The sequence below is a fragment of the Saccopteryx bilineata genome, chromosome 2, assembly GCF_036850765.1.
Source record: "Saccopteryx bilineata isolate mSacBil1 chromosome 2, mSacBil1_pri_phased_curated, whole genome shotgun sequence".
In the NCBI taxonomy this organism is placed as follows: domain Eukaryota; kingdom Metazoa; phylum Chordata; class Mammalia; order Chiroptera; family Emballonuridae; genus Saccopteryx; species Saccopteryx bilineata.
In genome coordinates, this window is record NC_089491.1 from 173,754,119 (window position 1) to 173,774,168 (window position 20,050).

The 20,050-nt window shown below is 40.9% G+C and overlaps 1 protein-coding gene across 1 annotated transcript in view; it reads left to right on the plus strand.

The window, feature by feature from the left end:
* The first annotated feature begins 13,776 nt into the window (after window positions 1–13,776).
* KDM5A (lysine demethylase 5A) overlaps window positions 13,777–20,050 on the plus strand; it is a 103,197-nt gene continuing 96,923 nt past the window's right edge. Inside the window, exons 1-3 of the mRNA XM_066258644.1 lie at window positions 13,777–14,333; window positions 16,833–16,910; window positions 18,824–18,946. Coding sequence (XP_066114741.1) covers window positions 14,169–14,333; window positions 16,833–16,910; window positions 18,824–18,946 — 366 coding nt within the window. The 5' untranslated portion in view covers window positions 13,777–14,168. The remainder of the gene's footprint in view (window positions 14,334–16,832; window positions 16,911–18,823; window positions 18,947–20,050) is intronic.

The following is a 20,050-nucleotide window of genomic DNA, read 5'->3' on the forward strand; positions in this document are numbered from 1 at the left end:
TACTTAGAGACTTTTGGAGAGAGAAGGAGAGTGAGAAAGAGAGGGGAGTACATGTGGTGATATTAATGCTGAACTGTAAAATTCAGGAGTTAATCTATTAGATTTATAAAAAGAAAAAAAAAAAAGAAAGAGAGGGGAGAAGCAGGAAGCATCTGTAAGGTATTTTTCCCCACCGAGAAGGAAGGAACGGCTGGAGCCACGAAGTGTGGAATAGTAAAAGGCTTTATTCAGTACAGAGCACGCATCCCGCCTGGCAAGGTTCCCTGGCCCTGAGGTAAGATGGAGGCCAGGGAAGTTGCACGGATTAAACCGCGTGGGAGATATTTAAAGGGGTCCCTCTAAGGAAGTTGAGCTAACATGATGTGGTGAAATCCCACTGGCTGGTAGATGGTCGCTTTTTTCCAAACAGTTCCTGTGAAGCTTCTTTTGGCGTGCTTGGTTGTGGGCGGTCCTAGTCAAAGTTCGCGGGTCTGGGTTCCCCACGTGACCATCCCCCATTATCCACCGACCTTACATTCTGACCTTTTGTGTTAATTAGAAAAAGGGGTGCCGTTTATTCGTCTGGCTACTTCCTGCTGAATAGGGGCGTCGTGGGGAGGGGGAAATCGAAAGGTGGTGGTTTTGAGGGTGTCAGGAGGAACATCTGTGTGGCTGTGAGTTGAGAAACTTCGCAGATGCGGTCCTGTAAGGATTTAAAAAAAAGGAGTAATAGGGGGATTTGTAGGGTCCAGCCTTTTGGTGAGCTGGAGATGGATGGAGTCCAGTGGTTCCGACTGCCAGTGGTCCTGTAAGGATTTAAAAAAAAAAAAAAAGAGGAGTAATAGGGGAATTTGCAGGGTCCAGCCTTTTGGTGAGCTGGAGATGGATGGAGTCCAGTGGTTCTGACTGCCAGTGGTCCTATAAGGAGGCAAGCTTGAGGCAGAACTACATGTCAGGATTGGTGTAAAAAGGGGAAAGAAAGGGGTCCCATCCATTCCCACAACTGAGACCTGTGAGGGAACTAGAGGTCCAGAGTGTGATGGCAAAACAGAGAAGGCAGCCCCCATGTCCACAAGGAATGAGATGGACTTACCCACTCGTTGCAGCATACCCTGGGTTCTCCGAGTCCAGGCTGTGTCCTAGGAGTTCGAGTGATGCACCCACCTGGCTGGATTGGCCTTCCCATTCGGGTGGCTTGTCCTCCACGTAGAGGCGCTGAGGAAAAACCTGTTGCCCAAAGGGGCAATTGCTCCGCCAGTGACTGGGCTGCTTGCAGTCAGGGCAGGGCTCAGTGGGCAGCTGTGGGCAGGGGCCCTGCCGGGACCAGTGGTCCTGCTTGCCACACTTAAAGCAAGCTGCTGGTGGCTCTGCTGGTCACAAGGTTGCCACAAGAGTTTGGGGTTTGGAGCGTTACCTTCTGCTGCATGCGGGCCTAGCGAACAGCCTTGGCCTGTTTCTACTAGTTGGGACCGTTAAAAACTTCAAATGCCATGTTCACAGGTCCTGGATAGGGGTTTGGGGGGTTGGGAATAAGAGGAGGGGGGCTCATGGGGAGCCCAGCACCCAGATCCCGCAGGAAACACTGGAGCCAAAGGCAGCACAGGGCCAGAACTTCCTGCAAGAAAATTGGGGTTGGATGTCCTGAAAACCGGTGTAAGAGCCAATGCCAGGCTGAGAATGGCCTAATGGAGGAGGGGTTTAAGAACACAGTGGAGAAGGGAAGGGCTCCTGGCCAGCAGGGGAGGAGAAAGAGAATGGTAGTGGTGAATAAGAAACAGGTTTTTGAGAAGGAAGGGGAGGGGGCTCTCAGAGGGAAGAGAACCGAGCACAAAAGAGGTCCATAGAGGGACCAGAGAAAAATCCCGAGAGAGGAGTGCCCGTGGGGGTTAGGCAGGAGGGAGAGAGAGTTGGGAGTCTGCGGAGAAGGAAAGATCAGGAGTGGAGGTTTTAGGTGAGGTTTCTCTGGCCAGAAAAAGACCTGTGCTTTGGAACAGGCGGAACAGAGATTAAGGATGGGTGCACGAATAATTAGAAGCCGTGTATGTAAGAGATCTCCAATCAGTTCCCAGCTTTTTTGGCGATAGTTAAATTGGTGAGGGTGTTAACACCGAAAGTCCCTTCAGGAGGCTGATTCAGTGGGTTCTGTGGCCTGGCCACAGCGGAGAAGAAGAACAGTTTCTTCTTCTTTAGGGAGGGAGATTCCTGTGCCCCCACAGCCGCCCTCAGTCCTTGGAGTGGTCAGATTTGAGTATTAGCGTCCTAAAAACTCAAGGTCTGGCCATGGATGTAAAAGGTAAAGTGGATGTGCTTGGGGACAAGCACACGCACTCGGATGGACGGAAAAGACTTTCCTGACGTAGCTACGGTTTTGGCCAGGGAGTCTCGGCGGAAAGAACTGAAGGGAAGGCTGGAGGCAGGGGACTTACCGCACCATGCGCCGAAGTGGGTGGAAGATCGGAGGTCCTGGTTCTTTCTCCTGGTTCTTTCTCGGAGGGGATGAGGAAGAGGAGAGGTCCTTGTGGACTTCTACTCCTCCTGGGTTTTTGGCACCAAAATGTAAGGTATTTTTCCCCTCTGAGAAGGAAGGAAGAGGCCAGAGCCACAAAGTGTGGAATAGCAAATGGCTTTATTGAGTACAGCGCATCCTGCCCGGCAAGGTTCCCTGGCCCCAAGGTAAGATGGAGGCCAGGGAAGTTGCACGGATTAAACCGCGTGGGAGATATTTAAAGGGGTCCCTCTAGGGAAGTGGAGCTAACATGACATGGTGAAATCCCACTGGCTGGTAGATGGTCACTTTTTTCCAAATGGTTCCTGTGAAGCTTCTTTTGGAGCGCTTGGCTGTGGGCAGTCCTAGCCAAAGTTCGTGGGCCTGGGTTCCCCACGTGACCATCCCCCATTATCCACTGACCTTACAGAACTACTCATAGTAGTTGCTTTGTGTATGTGCCTTGACCAGGCAAGCCCAGAGATTTGAACTAGCAACCTCAGTGTTCCAGTTTGACACTTTATCCTCTGAGTCACTACAGGTCAAGCAGCTTTCTTTTAAACACTTAGACATACTCATCTCTCCTTAGCTTGTAAAACTTTCTTTGATTTTCCATTATAACTTTCATCTTCCTATACCCCACCTTTTCCTCTATAACCAAGGAGTCTTGAGTCTATGCTTGACTCTTTTTCTTCACCTCTCATTCACTTCTCAACTCATGAGGAACTGCATTCCGATTCCATAACTTTATTTAAATTGCTCTATGACTTACTAATGGCTAAATTTAATAATCACTGTTATTTTGTCTTATCTCACATGATCTCTGTCTGGCGTTTTACACTGCTGTCAATTTTTACCTTTCTCCAAGTTTTACTCATTTGATGACTATAAATATACTCTCAAATCTCTCCCTTTATTCATTCTTAGCATCATTTTTTTTTCTTTCAGTGAGAAAACCATTACCTTTCTGGGAAAATTAACTTAAAAGAAAAATAAGTTCTTTAAAAAGTTTTTAAGAATTTGTTTTCCCTGGCTGGTGGTGTAGTAAAGCATCATCCCGGAGCACCAGATCACCAGTTTGATCTTGGGGATTGTAGCCTTGATCCTACGGTGTAGTGGAATAACCCATTGCATGGCCTTGAATGGGAACACAGCCAACAAGAAAATAATGTTTTGCCAAGAAAATTGTTTTGTGACTTGAAGGCGGGTCACTGAAACAGGTCTATGTGACTGAAGGCAGTTGCTGGGCTTTTCTAAGTAAAACATTCTCATAAGATTTCTGTATTTTCCAAGGTTATCCCTTAAGATAAGGAGAGGAATCTTATGGGATCCATAGAAGCAATAGCAATTAATGCCTTCTGATATTATGTTGTTACTAAGCTATCTTGCAGGTGCACTCCATGTATCTTTAAGTAAAAGTTACACTTGATGTTATGCCAATTTTTCAGTAAACAAGCTTTTTGAAGTCTTGTGAATAAAATTAGGACACAGTGTGAACTCGGGGCCATTTGCCTGAGCAGCAGTGGTCCTTTGCTAGTCCTTGATGAGTTCGTCTGCTGATCTCTCTCTCTGCGCCTCCCTCTCACAACACTACGATCACCTGCTCAACCCTGAGGTTGCTGGTTTGAACCCTGGTCAGGGTACATATGAGAAGCAATCAATAGGTGCACAACTAAAAGTGGAACAAAAAGTTGATTCTTCTCTCTCTCTCTATCCTTTCTCCCCTCTACCTTACTCTCTCTCAAAAAATTTTATTTATTAATCTGATAGAGAAAGAGAAGAAATTGATTTGTTGTTCCATTTATTTATGCATTCATTGATTGATTCTTGTATGTGCCCTGACCAGGGATCGAATCCACAGATTTGGTGTATTGGGATCCTGCTTTAACCAAATGAGTTACCCAGTCAGGGAAAAAATAACTTTTTTGTTTTAACAAGTTCTTTTTTTTTCTTTCTTTCCTTCTCTCTCTCTCTCTCTTTTTTTGAGAGCGAGAGAAAGAGAGAGAGAGGAAGGTAGAGAGATGAGAAACATCAACTCATAGTTGAGTCACTTTGGTTGTTCAGTGATTGTTTTTCACTCATGCCTTCGCTACAGGGCACCAGCCAAGCTAGTGACCTTGAGCTCATTCCAGCTTTAGTATGTTGATGATCCCCTATTTTCTCTGACCATCACCCACACAGTTGTGCATCTCCTAGACTCTAAGGATTGTAATGAGACTTACACACAGGGGAGCAGTGGATATTGGCAGCTCGTCCTGGGCTAACCCAATAATCTGTCTTCAAAGTCCCTTTTTCTCCACTCATTTCTTTCCCATAAGGTTGCTAGAGAGCCAAGGCAGCCCTGCTTGGGCTCTCTACGGTTGCTTTTTCTATTGTAGACCCTTCCTTTTTTCACAGTTGCCAGATTCAATCAACTTACTATCAAGATCAAAGAAAAAAATCAATATAATTGAAGTAGCATGTATTTAGTATGTTCCTATCTTCACTCAATGCTATATTTAAGAAAATAACAGCTCTTTCCTGACCAGTGGTGTCCCAGTGAATGAAGTGTCAACCCACAGTGCTGGGGTTGCTGGTTTGAAACCCTGAGGTCACCAGCTCTGAGTGTGGTCTTGTCAGCACAGGGTAGTTGGCTTGAGCAGGGTATTGTCTATATTATCCCAAAGTTTGTCAGCTTGAGTCTAAAGGTAACTGCACAAAAAAGCCTAAGGTTGCTGGTTTGAGCAAGGGGACACTAGTTAACCCCCAGTTAAGATCAAGACATGGGGGATAGAGGTGAGGGGTGACAAAGAGGGTGAAATGGGAATGGACTTTGCATGGGCCATGGAGAGCACAATGTGGGAGGGGTAGAGGGTGTTACATTGCATGGTACACTTGAAACCATGTCAACACAATAAATTAAAAATAAAACAAAATAAAACATTTTTAACTTTGTGTAAAAAAAGATCAAGACATATACAAGTGAAAGAGCAACTACAAGTTGGTGCTTCTCTCTCCCTTTCTGTCTCTCTCTCAAAAAAAGAAAGAAAAAGAAAAAGAAAACAGTTGTTATCTTCTGAGAGAGAGCACAGAAAAGCAGACAATACACATACAAACATATTAAAGAAGAGATTCAATTAAATTTTTTGGCCTTGGCCGGTTAGTTCAGTTGGTTAAGAGTGTCGTCCAGTAACAACAAGGTTGAGGGTTCAATCCCCGGTTAGGGCACACATGGAAAGCAACCAAGAAATGCACGACTGAGTGGAACAATAAATGCTACCCTTCTCCCTCCCTCTCCCTCCCTTCCTCTCTCTAAAAAATCAATAAGAATTAAGCCCTGGCCAAACAGCTTGGTTGGAGTGTTGTCCCAAAGTGCAGAGGTTGCCAGTTTGATTCCTCAGACATGGCAGATAGAGGAGCAACTCAATGTTCTGGTCTTTCTCCCTACTTCTCTCTCAATAAACAAACAAACAAACAAACAAATAAACAGAATGTTCATTTTCAGTCACAAAGTTTTGAGGTGCTTTGTTACACAACAAAGGGTAACTGAAACAGAATTATCCCCTCAAAGTATTTGTGTATAGAGTTTAGACTGGTGGGTATGAATAACTGGGTATCAAGTTTAGTGGATACTATAAGCAAATGGAGGGATGTTATATATATCACATTCTGCTAGAGTCTCAAATAAATTTCACTGTATGGAAGTGTAGGATGAGGCAATAAAACACAAGGCAAATTTATTGGGTGAATCTATTAATTCACTAATTCGTTCAAAAATAATTATTGCACATATTCTAAATACCGAGCACTATACTAGAAGCTGGGATTAAAATGTCAATAAGACAGATGCTTCCCCTGCCTTCCTATAGTTTATAGTTTGAGGAAGAAAGCAATTAAGCAATTTTTACAAGTTTTAATAAGAAAGTACAGGTTGCTGCTGACTAAAACTTAGAGTATTAGGGAAAACTTTCCAGAGGAAGTGATCTTAAAGCTGATAGATGAGGGATGAATAGAAATTCAGTCAGAAAGGGGATATAGGCCACTGTGGGGTGGGGTCAGGAGAGTACACATGTGTTCCAACAAAGGAAACATTATCTGTGAAGGCTCAGAGGTGAGAGAAAGTGTGGTGCATTAAAACTACCACAAAAATTTCTGTGTAGTATATGGAAAAGAGATGAAGCTTGGGAGTAGGGCAGCAAATATATAGTAAAGGAGTTTGGAGTTGTTGAGTTTGGAGATGAAAAATTTTAAGATTGCTTTTAGACAAAACAATATGACAACTAAGTAGAGATGGATTTGACAGGGGTAAGAACGGAGCTGTTATCATAGGTTAGGTGGGAAAGAACTTAAATTAGGACAGTGACAATAGGGGTGGAGAGACATGGATAAGTTTAAGATCTTTAGGTGACAGGAATTGAAAACTGGAGGCAGATAATACCAAGCCTAGACTCAACCAGTTCTACAAACAAAACACACACAGACATAGTGAGAATACAGAGAAGTGCAATCCAAATGAAACCACAAGAGAAACCTCCAGGAAATGCACTGAGTGATATGAAAATAACCAAACTTCCGGATGTGGAGTTCAAAATAATGATTGTAAGGATGCTTAGGGATCTTAGAACAATGGATGGTCATTATGAACACCCAAATAAAGAAATAGCAAGTATAAAAAAGGATATTGAAATATTAAAAAAGAATCAGTCGGAGATGACAAATACAATATCAGAAATGAAGACCACAATGGAAGGAATTAAAAACAGGATGGATGGAACTGAGGATCGAATCAGCGAGTTGGAGGACAAGTTGAGTGAAGGCATGAAAGCATAGAAGAAAAAAGAAAAGAGACTCAAAAAGTCTGAGGAAACTCTTAGCTCTGTGACAACATGAAGAGAAATAAACCCGCATCGTAGGGGTTCCTGAAGACAAAGAGAAAGAACAAGGGATAGAGACTTTGTTCAATCATATCATAGCTGAAAACTTCCCTAAATTAATGCAGGAGAAACTCTCACAAGTTCAAGAAGCACAGAGAACGAGAACTCCATTAAAGAGAAACCTAAAGAAACCTACACCAAGACACATCATAATTAAAATACCAAAGCTTAGTGATAAAGAGAAAATATTAAAAGCTGCTAGAGAAAAAAAGGCTATCACCTACAAAGGAGCCCCCATAAGGATGACATCAGACTTCTCAACAGAAACACTTGAGGCCAGAAGGGAATGGCAAGAAATATTTAAAGCAATGCAGAACAAGAACCTACAACCAAGACTACTTTATCCAGCAAGGCTATCATTTAAACTTGAAGGAGAAATAAAAAGCTTCCCAGACAAAAGACTCATATCAAGCACTTTCTCTGATCACAATGGCATGAAACTAGAAATAAACCACAACAGAAAAACTCAAAAATTCTCAAACACATGAAAACTCAAGGAATTCATTACAACCAAAGCAACGCTATAGGATGTTGAGGGGCCTGTTGTAAACAGATCAAAGTGGGAAAAGAATATAGCAAAAGAGGAATACAGCTTTAAAGAATAAAATGGCAATAAATACTAACCTTAAATGTAAATGGATTAAATGATCCAATCAAAAGACATAGGTTAGCTGCATGGATAAGAAAACAGGACCCGTACATATGCTGTCTACAAGAGACACACCTTAAAACAAAAGCTGCACATAGACTGAAGGTAAAAGGATGGAAAAAAACATTTCATGCAAATGGAAATGAAAAAAAAGCTGGGGTAGCAATACTTATATCAGACAAAATGGACTTTAAAACAAAGGCCATAGTAAGAGATAAAGAAGGCCACTACATAATGATAAAGGGAGCAATCCAACAGGAAGATATAACCGTTATAAATATCTACGCACCTAATATAGGAGCACCTAAATATATAAAGCAGACTTTGATGGATATAAAGGGTAAGATCAACAGCAATACTATAATAGTAGGGGATTTCAATACCCTACTAACATCTCTAGATAGATCCTCAAGAAAGAAAATTAACAAAGAAACAGAACACTTAAAGAACACACTAGATCAACTCGATTTAATAGATATCTTCAGAACCTTTCACCCTAAAGCAGCAGACTATACATTTTTTTCAAGTGCTCATGGTACATTCTCTAGGATAGACCACATGTTAGGGCACAAAGTGGTCTCAACAAATTTAAGAAAACTGAAATCATATCAAGCACTTTCTCTGATCACAATGGCATGAAACTAGAAATCAACCACAACAGAAAAACTGAAAAATTCTCAAACCCATGGAAACTAAATAGCAGGTTGTTAAATAACAAATGGGTTAATAATGAGATCAAAGACGAAATAAAAAAAATTCCTAGAATGATAATGAGCATACAACAACTCAAAATTTATGGGACACAGCAAAAGCAATACTGAGAGGGAAGTTCAGAGCACTACAGGCACACTTTAAGAAGCTAGAAAAAGCTCAAATAAACAACTTGACCCTACATCTAAAAGAACCAGAAAAAGAACAGCAAGTAAAGCCCAAATGTAGTAGAAGGAAGGAAATAATAAAGATCAGAGCAGAAATAAATGACATAGAGGCTAAAGAAACAATAATAAATCAATGAAACTAGGAGCTGGTTCTTTGAAAAGGTAAACAAGATTGATGAACCTTTAACTAGACTCACCAAGAAAAAAAGAGAGAGGACTCAAATAAATAAAATTAGAAATGAAAGTGGAGAAATAACAACCGACACAACAGAAATACAAAATATTGTAAGAAAATACTATGAAGAACTGTATGCCAAAAAACTAGACAACCTAGATGAAATGGACAAATTCCTTGAAACATACAATCTTCCAAAAATTAATCTGGAAGAATCAGAAAACCTAAACAGAACAATTACAACAAATGAGATAGAAACAGTTATCAAAAAACTCCCAACAGGCCCTGGCCGGTTGACTCAGCGGTAGAGCGTTGGCCTGGCGTGCGGGGGACCCGGGTTCGGTTCCCGGCCAGGGGACATAGGAGAAGCACCCATTTGCTTCTCCACGCCCCCCTCCCCCCCACCTTCCTCTCTGTCTCTCTCTTCCCCTCCCACAGCCAAGGCTCCATTGGAGCAAAAATGGCCCGGGTGCTGGGGATGGCTCCTTGGCCTCTGCCCCAGGCACTAGAGTGGCTCTGGTTTCGGCAGAGCATCGCCCCCTGGTGGGCGTGCAGGGTGGATCCTGGTCAGGCGCATGCGGGAATCTGTCTGTTTCTCCCCGTTTCCAGCTTCGGAAAAATACAAAAAAAAACAAACAAACAAACAACAAAAAACAAACAAACAAACAAAAAAACTCCCAACAAAGAAAGTCCTGGGTCTGATGGCTTTACAAGTGAATTCTACCAAATATTTAAAGAAGAACTAACCCCTATCCTTCTCAAGCTATTTCAAAAAATTCAAGAGGAAGGAAGACTTTCAAGCTCCTTTTATGAGGCGAGTATAATTCTGATTCCAAAACCAGGCAAAGACAACACAAAGAAAGAAAATTATAGGCCAATATCCCTGATGAATTTAGATGCTAAAATCCTCAACAAAATATTAGCAAACCGGATCCAACGATATATGGAAAAATCATACACCATGATCAAGTGGGATTTATTCTGGGGAGGCAAGGCTGGTACAATATTTGCAAATCAATCAATGTGATTCATCACATAAACAAAAAGAAGGAGAAAAACCACATGATAATTTCAATAGATGCAGAAAAAGTATTTGATAAAATCCAGTACCCACTCATGATCAAAACTCTCAGCAAAGTGGGAAACAGGGAACATATCTCAACATGATAAAGGCTATCTATGACAAACCCACAGCCAACATCATACTCAATGGGCAAAAATTAAAAGCAATCCCCTAAGATCAAGAACAAGGCAGGGGTGCCCCCTTTCACCACTCTTATTCAACATAATCCTGGTAGTCCTAGCCACAGCAATCAGATAAGAAGAAGAAATAAAAGGCATTCAAGCTGGAAAAGAAGAAGTAAAACTATCATTATTTGCAGATGATATGATATTGTATATAGAAAATCCTAAAGTCTCAGTCAAAAAACTACTGGACCTGATAAAGGAATTCATTAAAGTGGCAGAATATAAAATTAATACTCAGAAATCAGAGGCATTTTTATACACTAACAATTAACTGTCAGAAAGAGAAATTAAGGAAACAATTCCCTTCACTATTACAACCAAAAAAAAAAATAAATAAATAAAGTATCCAGGAGTAAATTTAACCAGGGAGACTAAAGACTTGTACTCAGGAAATTATAAAACATTGATAAAAGAAATCAGGGAAGATACAAACAAGTGGAAGAATATACTGTGCTCATGGATAGGAAGAATAAACATCATTAAAATATCTGTATTACCCAAAGCAATTTATAAATTCAATGCAATACCAATTAAAATACCAATGACATACTTTAAAGATATAGATCACATATTACAAAAATTTATATGGAACCAAAAAAGAACACAAATAGCCTCAGCAATCTTAAAAAAGAAGAATGAAGTGGGAGGTATCACACTTCCTGATATCAAATTATACTACAAGGCCATTGTACTCAAAACAGCCTGGTACTGGCATAAGAACAGGCATATAGATCAATGGAACAGAACTGAGAACCCAGAAATAAACCCACACTTTTATGGACAACTGATATTTGACAAAGGAGGTAACAAGCATACATTGGAGTAAAGACAGCCTCTTCAACAAATGGTGTTGGGAAAATTGGACAGCTACCTGCAAAAAAATGAAACTAGACCATCAACTTACACCATTCACAAAAGTAAACTCAAAATGGATAAAAGACTTAAATGTAAGCCGTGAAACCATAAGCATCTTAGAAGAAAACATGGGCAGTAAGCTCTCCAACATCTCTTGCAGTGATATATTTGCTAATTTATCTCCACAGGCAAGTGAAATAAAAGGCAGGAAAAACAAATGGGACTATATCAAACTAAAAAGCTTTTGCGCAGCTAAAGACAATAAGAACAGAATAAAAAGACAAACTACACAATGGGAGAACATATTTGACAACACGTTTGATAAGGGGTTAATAACCAAAATTTATAAAGAACTTGTAAATCTCAACACCAGGAAGACAATCTAATCAAAACATGGGAAAAAGAAATGAATAGGACATACAGAAGGCCAATAGGCATATGAAAAAATGCTCAACATCACTAATCATTAGAGAAATGCAAATTAAAAGCACATGAGATATCACCTCACACTGGTCAGAATGGCGCTCATCAACAAAACAACACAGAATAAGTGGTGGCGATGATGTGGAGAAAAGGGAACCCTCTTGCACTGCTGGTGGGAATGCAGACTGGTGCAGCCACTGTGGAAAACTGTATGGAGATTCCTCAAAAAATTAAAAATCAAACTGCCTTTAACCCAGCTATCCCACTTTTAGGAATATACCCTAAGAACACCATAGAACTGTTCCAAAAGGAGAAATGCACCCCCATGTTTATGGCAGCATTGTTCACAATAGCAAAGATCTGGAAACAGCCCAAGTGTCCGTCAGTGGACGAGTGGATTAAAAAGCTAAGGTACATATATATCATACTATGGAATACTACTCAGCCATAAGAAATAATGACATCGGATCATTTACAACTTCATGGATGGACCTTGATAACATTATATGGAGTGAAATAAGTAAATCAGAAAAAACTAAGAACTATATGAATCCATACATAGATGGGACATAAAAATGAAACTCAGAGACATGGACAAGAATGTGATGGTAAGGGGGGGGTGAGGAAGGGGAGAGAGGGGGTGGGAGGGTGGGGAGGGGCACAAAGAAAACCAGATAGAAGGTGAGGGAAGACAATTTGACTTTGGGTGACGGGTATGCAACATAATCAAATGTCATAATAATCTGGAGCCTGACCAGGCGGTGGCGCAGTGGATAGAACATTGGACTGGGATGCAGAAGACCCAGGTTCGAGACCCTGAGGTCGCCAGCTTGAGCGAAGGCTCATGTGGTTTGAGCAAAAGCTCACCAGCTTGAGCCCAAGGTCGCTGGCTTGAGCAAGGGGTCACTTGGTCTGCTCAAGGCCCACGGTCAAGGCACATATGAGAAGGCAATCAATGAATAATCAAGGTGTTGCAATGCACAACGAAAAACTAATGATTGATGCCACTCATCTCTTTGTTCCTGTCTGTCTGTCCCTGTCTATCCCTCTCTCTGTCTTTGTAAAAAAAATAATAATAAAAAAATAAAAAAATAATAATCTGGAGATGTTTTCTCTGAACATATGTACCCTGATTTATCAATGTCACTGCATGAAAATGAATAAAAATAAAGATAAAAAAATATCTTTAGGTGACAGAATCTCCAGACTTGACACACGATTTTATATACAGTACTAAGGAAACAGGAGTTAAGGATAATTTTTCCATTTCTGGCTCAGGCAGATTATATAATATCATTCATGGAAACTGGAAACACTTGAAAGGCAGTGGGGAACTAACTGTGAGTTCAAGGTACTTTAAGTTTACCAAGTGGTGTTGTCCAGTAGGTAGTAGCTAGATAAAACTCAGGAGAGAATCCTAGGCTGGAAATACAAATTTGGGAGTCATCAGCGGTGGTTGGCAATTTAGGAACTGGAGGAAGCTGAGAGTGCACAAGGAGTATGAGAACAATACCTGGGGAGTACTGACCCTGCTTGTCAAAAATCTCTATGCCTGTATCCATCTCCACTTCCTCCAAATTGTAGAGAATAATGTAGAAATAACTAGGGACGCTGTGAGAGTGTAGTTCTTAGTATTTGTTAGAGGAAGACTAACAGTCGCCAATGCTTTCACAGCAACTTGAGGAAAGATTACAGAGTAAGTGGCGCCAGAGGAAGTTGTTGCCGTTGAGATGATTTGAGGGTTGGCAACAATTGTGACAGCAAGGTCGAGAGTCGTTTCTTCTGTGCTCAAAAAGCAATTCTGTCAGCCGGCTGGGTTTGGGACGTGGGTTCCACCCCAACTTGCTACGGAAATGGGGCAGATATAAAGTGCCCGAGATTCTTATAAGAGTTACAAAGAGTCAAAGGACTAAGAATAAGAGAATCTAAAAGGGTTAGTATCCTGCAGAAACACAGGCAATGTAAAACAACTCGCCATAAACCGGGAGCGAGGTAAGGCGGCGGAACTTGGGCTTAGATTGTTTTTCTGTCCATTTAAACACAAAGAAAAGCTGGCTTTCTCTCCTTTCCACCGGAAGCAGAACCTTTGCCCCTGGAGCATTACACATTCCTCCGCGCCGGAAGAGCGCGGGTTGTCTCACATCGGTGTGCTCCCCCTGCAAACTTTTCCAAAAGAGATTATGGAGTTTCCAAGGTGTGCCGGTTGAAGTCGTCGGACTGCGCGGAGCTTTCATGGACAAGGAACAACATTGGGTTCCGGAAAGGGAGGGAGAAGGGAAGTTGTACGATGAGGCGTCGTGATGTTGCGGAGGGATTCTGTTTTGGGCCGGCGGAGGGATTTGACTGTATGTTCACTTCCGGATAAGTGCTGGCCCTGTGAGGAAAATCCCCGAAGGAAACAATAACAAACGAAAGGAGGAAGCGATTGCACGGTTCCTGTGTTGAGCAGTTTTTGTCCGAGAAGATGAGCTTCTGTCCCTGTCAGGGGACGTGAGAGAGTTCGGTGGGCTTTAGCCAGCCTTTCTCCACCTGTTTCCTCCACGGGGGCCCCCTGGGTATTGTCATGGCGGGCGTGGGGTCGGGGGGCTACACGACGGAGTTCGTGCCTCCGCCGGAGTGCCCAGTCTTTGAGCCCAGCTGGGAGGAGTTCACAGACCCGCTCAGCTTTATCGGTCGCATCCGGCCTCTGGCGGAGAAAACCGGCATCTGCAAAATCCGACCGCCCAAGGTACCGGCGTCTGAGGAGAGGGGCGAAGACGAGAGTGGGGGAGCCGATACTCTTGATTTGGTTATACTTTTCCGGTCCTTTTGTCTTTTCCTAGTACTCTCCTTTCTTTTTCTCAACAACTAGAAGCTAAGTTTCTGGATTATTATTATTTTTAATCATGGTTTCTTTTGCGGCTTTACCTACGCTTGTCTGAACGCGAGAGTGGTGTCCCTGGGGCCTTTCTGCGCACAACTTGGGAACCGGTACTTCTTAAATTGTGGGCAGGGGTAACCAAAGGCTTTAGGCCTTTCGTTGCCCGTTGAGGTGTTTGAAGTCTTGTGGCATGACACGTCCTCCATTCATGTACAGTCCTCATTAGGGTATGATAGTGAAAACTGCTCTCCGTCGGCTATTTCTTTATCCAGCCTTAGTAATACTTAATTTATTGAATATTTTGTAGGGCTCATCTCTGGGCTAAGGTTTCTGAAACAGTAACCTGAGCTCTGGTTGTCCCCTAGGATGGTATCACCGAACCAGGGACCTCAGACTGATTTCTGCTGCAATGAAAAAGCCTTCCCCGGGGGCAGAGAAAGAGCAGCGTTTATTTTTCAAGCGTCCAGGTTTAGGGAGGAGCATTTGCGATCTTGCTCCCCAGCATATGTAATCAGTTTTGCTCAAATAAACTCATAAAAAACAGAGGTTTAGGAAGAATTTGTCAGTGATAGACGTGGACGAAAACGTTGAAATCTTTTGAGATAAAAAATGGTGGATCAAAGATTTAGCGATTGCAATTATTGCAAATAACTTGGTTTGCTTATAGGTGAATTACCTCAATCTTGACTGTAAAGAAAGCAGATACTACCCCTTGTTTGGGGGAATTACTGCCCCAATACGCTGAGTGATTTGTTCAGGGTCAAAAGATTCTTTACTCGTTCAGCAGACCAGTGCTTTTCAAATGTTGTTCCTGGTGCACTTGCACCAGGATCACTGGATGCTTGTTAAAAAGCAGATCCCTAGGCCTCATTTCCCAGGCTAAAATTTCTAGCGTGTACTTGCAGGTGATTCTTAATGCACATTAAAGTTTGTGAACCATTGTCTTAGTGCTTCTTAAAAGGTCACCTTGCTTTATGTTCTGCCTACTGTCAAATAAAATGTAAGTAGTACCGTCACCCATGTTGCGTTTTAAAAAACACCCGCTCTCACCATAGACTACCGTAGCGATGTGCAGCACAGTGAATGAAAAAAGTTTAGATGGAGGAGGAGAGGGGTGCTAATTTAGCACCTACAGTTTATTTCAATTAATATTCCTTTGAGGCCCTAGTAGGTAAGTAAAGTCTCATTTTACAGCGGAGGCAAGTATGGAAAAGTTAAATAACTTATGTATGATATTGGGCAAGTGACAAAGTACATTTTGAACCTAGATCCACCTGTCTTATTCTAAAATCCAGATATGCTACTCCCCTTATGCTAAATGAACTTGATTAAGATGATAGACTATCAGTTGCAAACAAAGCATTAACAAATAATTGCTATGATGAGTGATGCTGTATTGCCATCCTTCAGAAGCTTCACTTAATTCTCCTTCTACCCAAATTACCTAATATTGACAAAACCTTGAGCACTGCAGTTTTTCCTAAACCATATTTTCATTTACACTATTGCTTTTATGAATTAGAAATTCTATTCAAGAGTCCTGTTGGTAAAAAAACAAAGGTGTTTTAGTATTTAGAAAAAGGTTGAAATGATATACCTTCTTCTTATATATCACATTATTGAAAATTTAATGTTAACTACTTTTAATATTGGTGAATTTCTTTAATTTCCAAGGTAAGATGCAGCTTTTTGATTACTCAGGTTTTTAAGTAGATTTACTGTTATTTAGGTCAAATCAAACTATGTTCTCTAGAACCCTTGCAATGTGCTATCTTATTTAGTTATAGTACATTGCCAATCTGGAAATTGTCCTTGCTTTGTAGGTTTGCTTATTGTTTTGTGTTTTGTTTTTTAAAAATATTTGGACGCCCAGAAGCTGGGCTTTGAACAAAACATTTATATAACATTGAGGGTAAAGTCTTGTGTCACATTACACGTGAATGAAAAAACAACCAATCATATAAGTACTTTAAAAATTTACTTTTTAATCTTTAATTGTACCCTTTTAAAAAAAATTCTGTTTTCTTTTTAATTTGTAAACTTGGGTGTTTATTAAACATTATATTGAGATACATGAGCCCACTTCATTTTACTTGAGTTATTGGGGAAAGCATAATTGTAGGATGTAAATAATGGTACTTGTGATATTTGATGTTTTATAGATAAAATAATTTTAATACTAAGAACATTAGAAATAAGTAATTGGAGATAAGTAATATCTAAAAATATTCTTCTTTCTGTCTCTATAATAAAGAAGATTTGTCAGTTCTTTTACCATAATTTTGACAACTCACCCCATAAATTAAGGGGTGGAATAATGCATTTGTTGCTTATATACCAATAAGCTTAAAAAATATTTCTATTTAGGATTGGCAACCTCCATTTGCTTGTGAAGTAAAAAGCTTTCGTTTCACACCGAGAGTCCAGCGCCTGAATGAACTTGAGGTGAGTGTTGTATCATTATTGCTGTCCCCTGATTCATTTTTTTATGTCAGAGAACTTGGTAGGGAACTTTGAAAAAGTTTGTGTACCAGAATTTAGACTTAATGTTAGTTGGAATTGAATGGGACGAAGTTCCTGATTTAAAATTGTTTCAGGCCCTGGCCAGTTGGCTCAGTGGTAGAGCGTCGGCCTGGCGTGCAGAAGTCCCGGGTTCGATTCCTGGCCAGGGCACACAGGAGAAGCGCCCATCTGCTTCTCCACCCCTCCCCCTCTCCTTCCTCTCTGTCTCTCTCTTTCCCTCCCGCAGCCGAGGCTCCACTGGAGCAAAGATGGCCCGGGCGCTGGGGATGGCTCCTTGGCCTCTGCCCCAGGCGCTAGAGTGGCTCTGGTTGTAACAGAGCGACCCCCCAGAGGGGCAGAGCATTGCCCCCTGGTGGGCAGAGCGTTGCCCCCTGGTGGGCGTGCTGGGTGGATCCCGGTCGGGCGCATGCGGGAGTCTGTCTGTCTATCCCCGTTTCCAGCTTCAGAAAAATACAAAAAAAAAAAAAAATTGTTTCAAATAAGTATTACGTTTTTCCACTTAACTGGGATTATGAGAAACTATCTCTAGTCATATCTTTCGTATTTGAAATATCCAGCTTAGTTAGCTTTAGAAATCTGGAATTCTTAAGTTTAGTTACTTCAGCACTTACTAACTTTTTTTTTTTTGTTGTTAATGTTGGAAGATTGTCTCCTGTGGTATTTAGAAAATAGTTTTTTAAATTCTGTCAAAAAACTTAGTTTTTGTTTGTTTGTTTTTGCTTTAATAGAACTTTTCCAGGAGAATATTTTAAATTAATTAATTTTTTCAATTAAAATCTTAAATTAAATTAATCTGATTTATTAAGACCTCCTTTAAATACTATTATTTCTGTTTAAATATTGTACTTTTTGTCTGCCGGATTTTCAGAAGATTCTTTAGTGTGGTAGAAAACTGTTTCAGTATACAAAAGAGAAATCTTAATTAAAGCTTAATATATCCTGCCAAGGCTTTTTTTCTCTTGATGCTCTTAAAACATTTTCTGAGCTTTAAATATATATCTTTTCCTTTAGTCTCTTGTAGTGAGGTACCTTAATAACAGGTAAAGAGTTAGTGTACCTTAAGTTTCATGTTATCTAAAGATGAAATGACAGAATGCTTAGAAACAGAATTATTTGATCTGCTAAATTTTCTGGTTAAAGTTAAGCCAACTTCATCCAAAAATTGGCTTTGGTCAGTAATATGAGAAGTGTTCATATATATTAGAGTAACTTTTTTTGCTTTAATAAGTAAAGTTTTGTTAGAAATATTTTGCTTATTTATTAAATTACAGGGTTGGAGTAAGCAATAATGAAAAATCTGAATTTCTTTAGAGAAAGTAGTACCTTTGTTAAGTAAACACATCTCTTTTCTTTCTTTCTTTTTTTCCCCTTTATTTTGAGAGGAGGAGAGATAGACTCCTGCATGCACCTTGGCTGGGATCCCCCAGGCAACCCCCATCTGGGGCCAGTGCTCAGATCACCTGAGCTATCCTCAGCGCCTGAGGCCGGTGCTCGAGTGAACTGAGCTATCCTCAGCGCCTGGGTCCACTGCTTGAACCAACTGATCCACTGCCTGCGAGAGAGAGAGAGAGAGAGAGAGAGAGAGAGAAGGAGGAGAAGGTGTCTACTGCTTGAACCAGCTGAGCCACTGGCTGCGAGAGAGAAAGAGAGAGAAGGAGGAGAGGGCAGGAAAGAGGAGCAGATGGTTGCTTCTCATGTGTTCCTTGACTGGGGATTGAAACTGGAATGTCTGCTTGCTGGGCTGTTTTATCCACTGAGCCATCTGGCCAGGGCCACACATTTCTTTTCAACCACAATGTAGATCTTATCTCTGATCTGTACTTTAATAATCTTAGGCAATGACCAGAGTAAGACTGGACTTCTTGGATCAACTAGCAAAATTTTGGGAACTTCAAGGATCTACTTTAAAAATCCCTGTGGTGGAGAGGAAAATCCTGGATCTGTATGCCTTGAGCAAGGTGAGGCTTTTACTACGTTTAGAAATTGGAGCAGGGGCTAGTAAATTTATGAAATTAAGAAATTCAAATAAACTTGATTGAAAACATCACCTCCTATGTAGGATTTGTTTAACAATGAAATGCAAGCATGAAAAGAAATGAGAGATCCAAAAATTATCTTTAAAATCTATTTTATAAGTTGTTAGGAGATTAATATTTAATGATTCACTCAGATTAGTAAGTTCTGTAATACATGATAATGAAAAAGAAGTGACATCAACCTACTAATAGTATCTTGTGTTGAGTCTATAATGTCCTGTGTTGAACTTGTTTTTTTCTACTTCTAATGTAAATTTGATATATTAAATAGATTGATGCTATTTAGTATATTGCATATTTGTATTAATACCTGTAAGTAGTTTTAATGGTTAACTGAGGACAGCATTAACTGGTAGAATGACTAATAGCTTGCAAATATAAGGGTGAAGTGTTCAGACTAATTTTTGCCTAAACTGGTTAACTTTGTAACATTACATTCCTTGATATGAAAACAAAACTACTGGGGAAAAAAAATAATTTACCTGCAACAAGGTTTATAATAATTACCTTGACAACATGTTTTGTTGATAAAATAATAAAAATCTATGATTGCTCTAACTTATGAGTGAAGACAGCTTGATTATCTGAGGATTTGCAAATCAACTTATATCTAAGGCTTTTCATATCCTATGATTGATAACCTTTTTTTTTTTTTTTTGACAGAGACAGAGCGAATCAGAGAGGAACAGTTAGGGACAGACAGACAGGAAAGGAGAGAGATGAGAAGCATCAGTTCTTCGTTGCGGTTCATTGATTGCTTTCTCGTATGTGCCTTGACCAGGGGGCTGCAGCAAAGTGAGTGACCCCTTGCTCAAGCCAGCAACCTTGGGCTTCAAGCCAGCCACCTTTGGGCTCAAGCTAGTGACCATGGGGTCATGTCTATGATCCCATGCTCAAGCCAGCTACCCAGTGCTCAAGCTGGTTGAGCCCTCACTCAAGCCAGCGACCTCAGGGTTTCAAACCTGGGTCCTCTGTGTCCCAGTCTGACCTTCTATCCACTGTGCCACCACCTGGTCAGGCTGATAA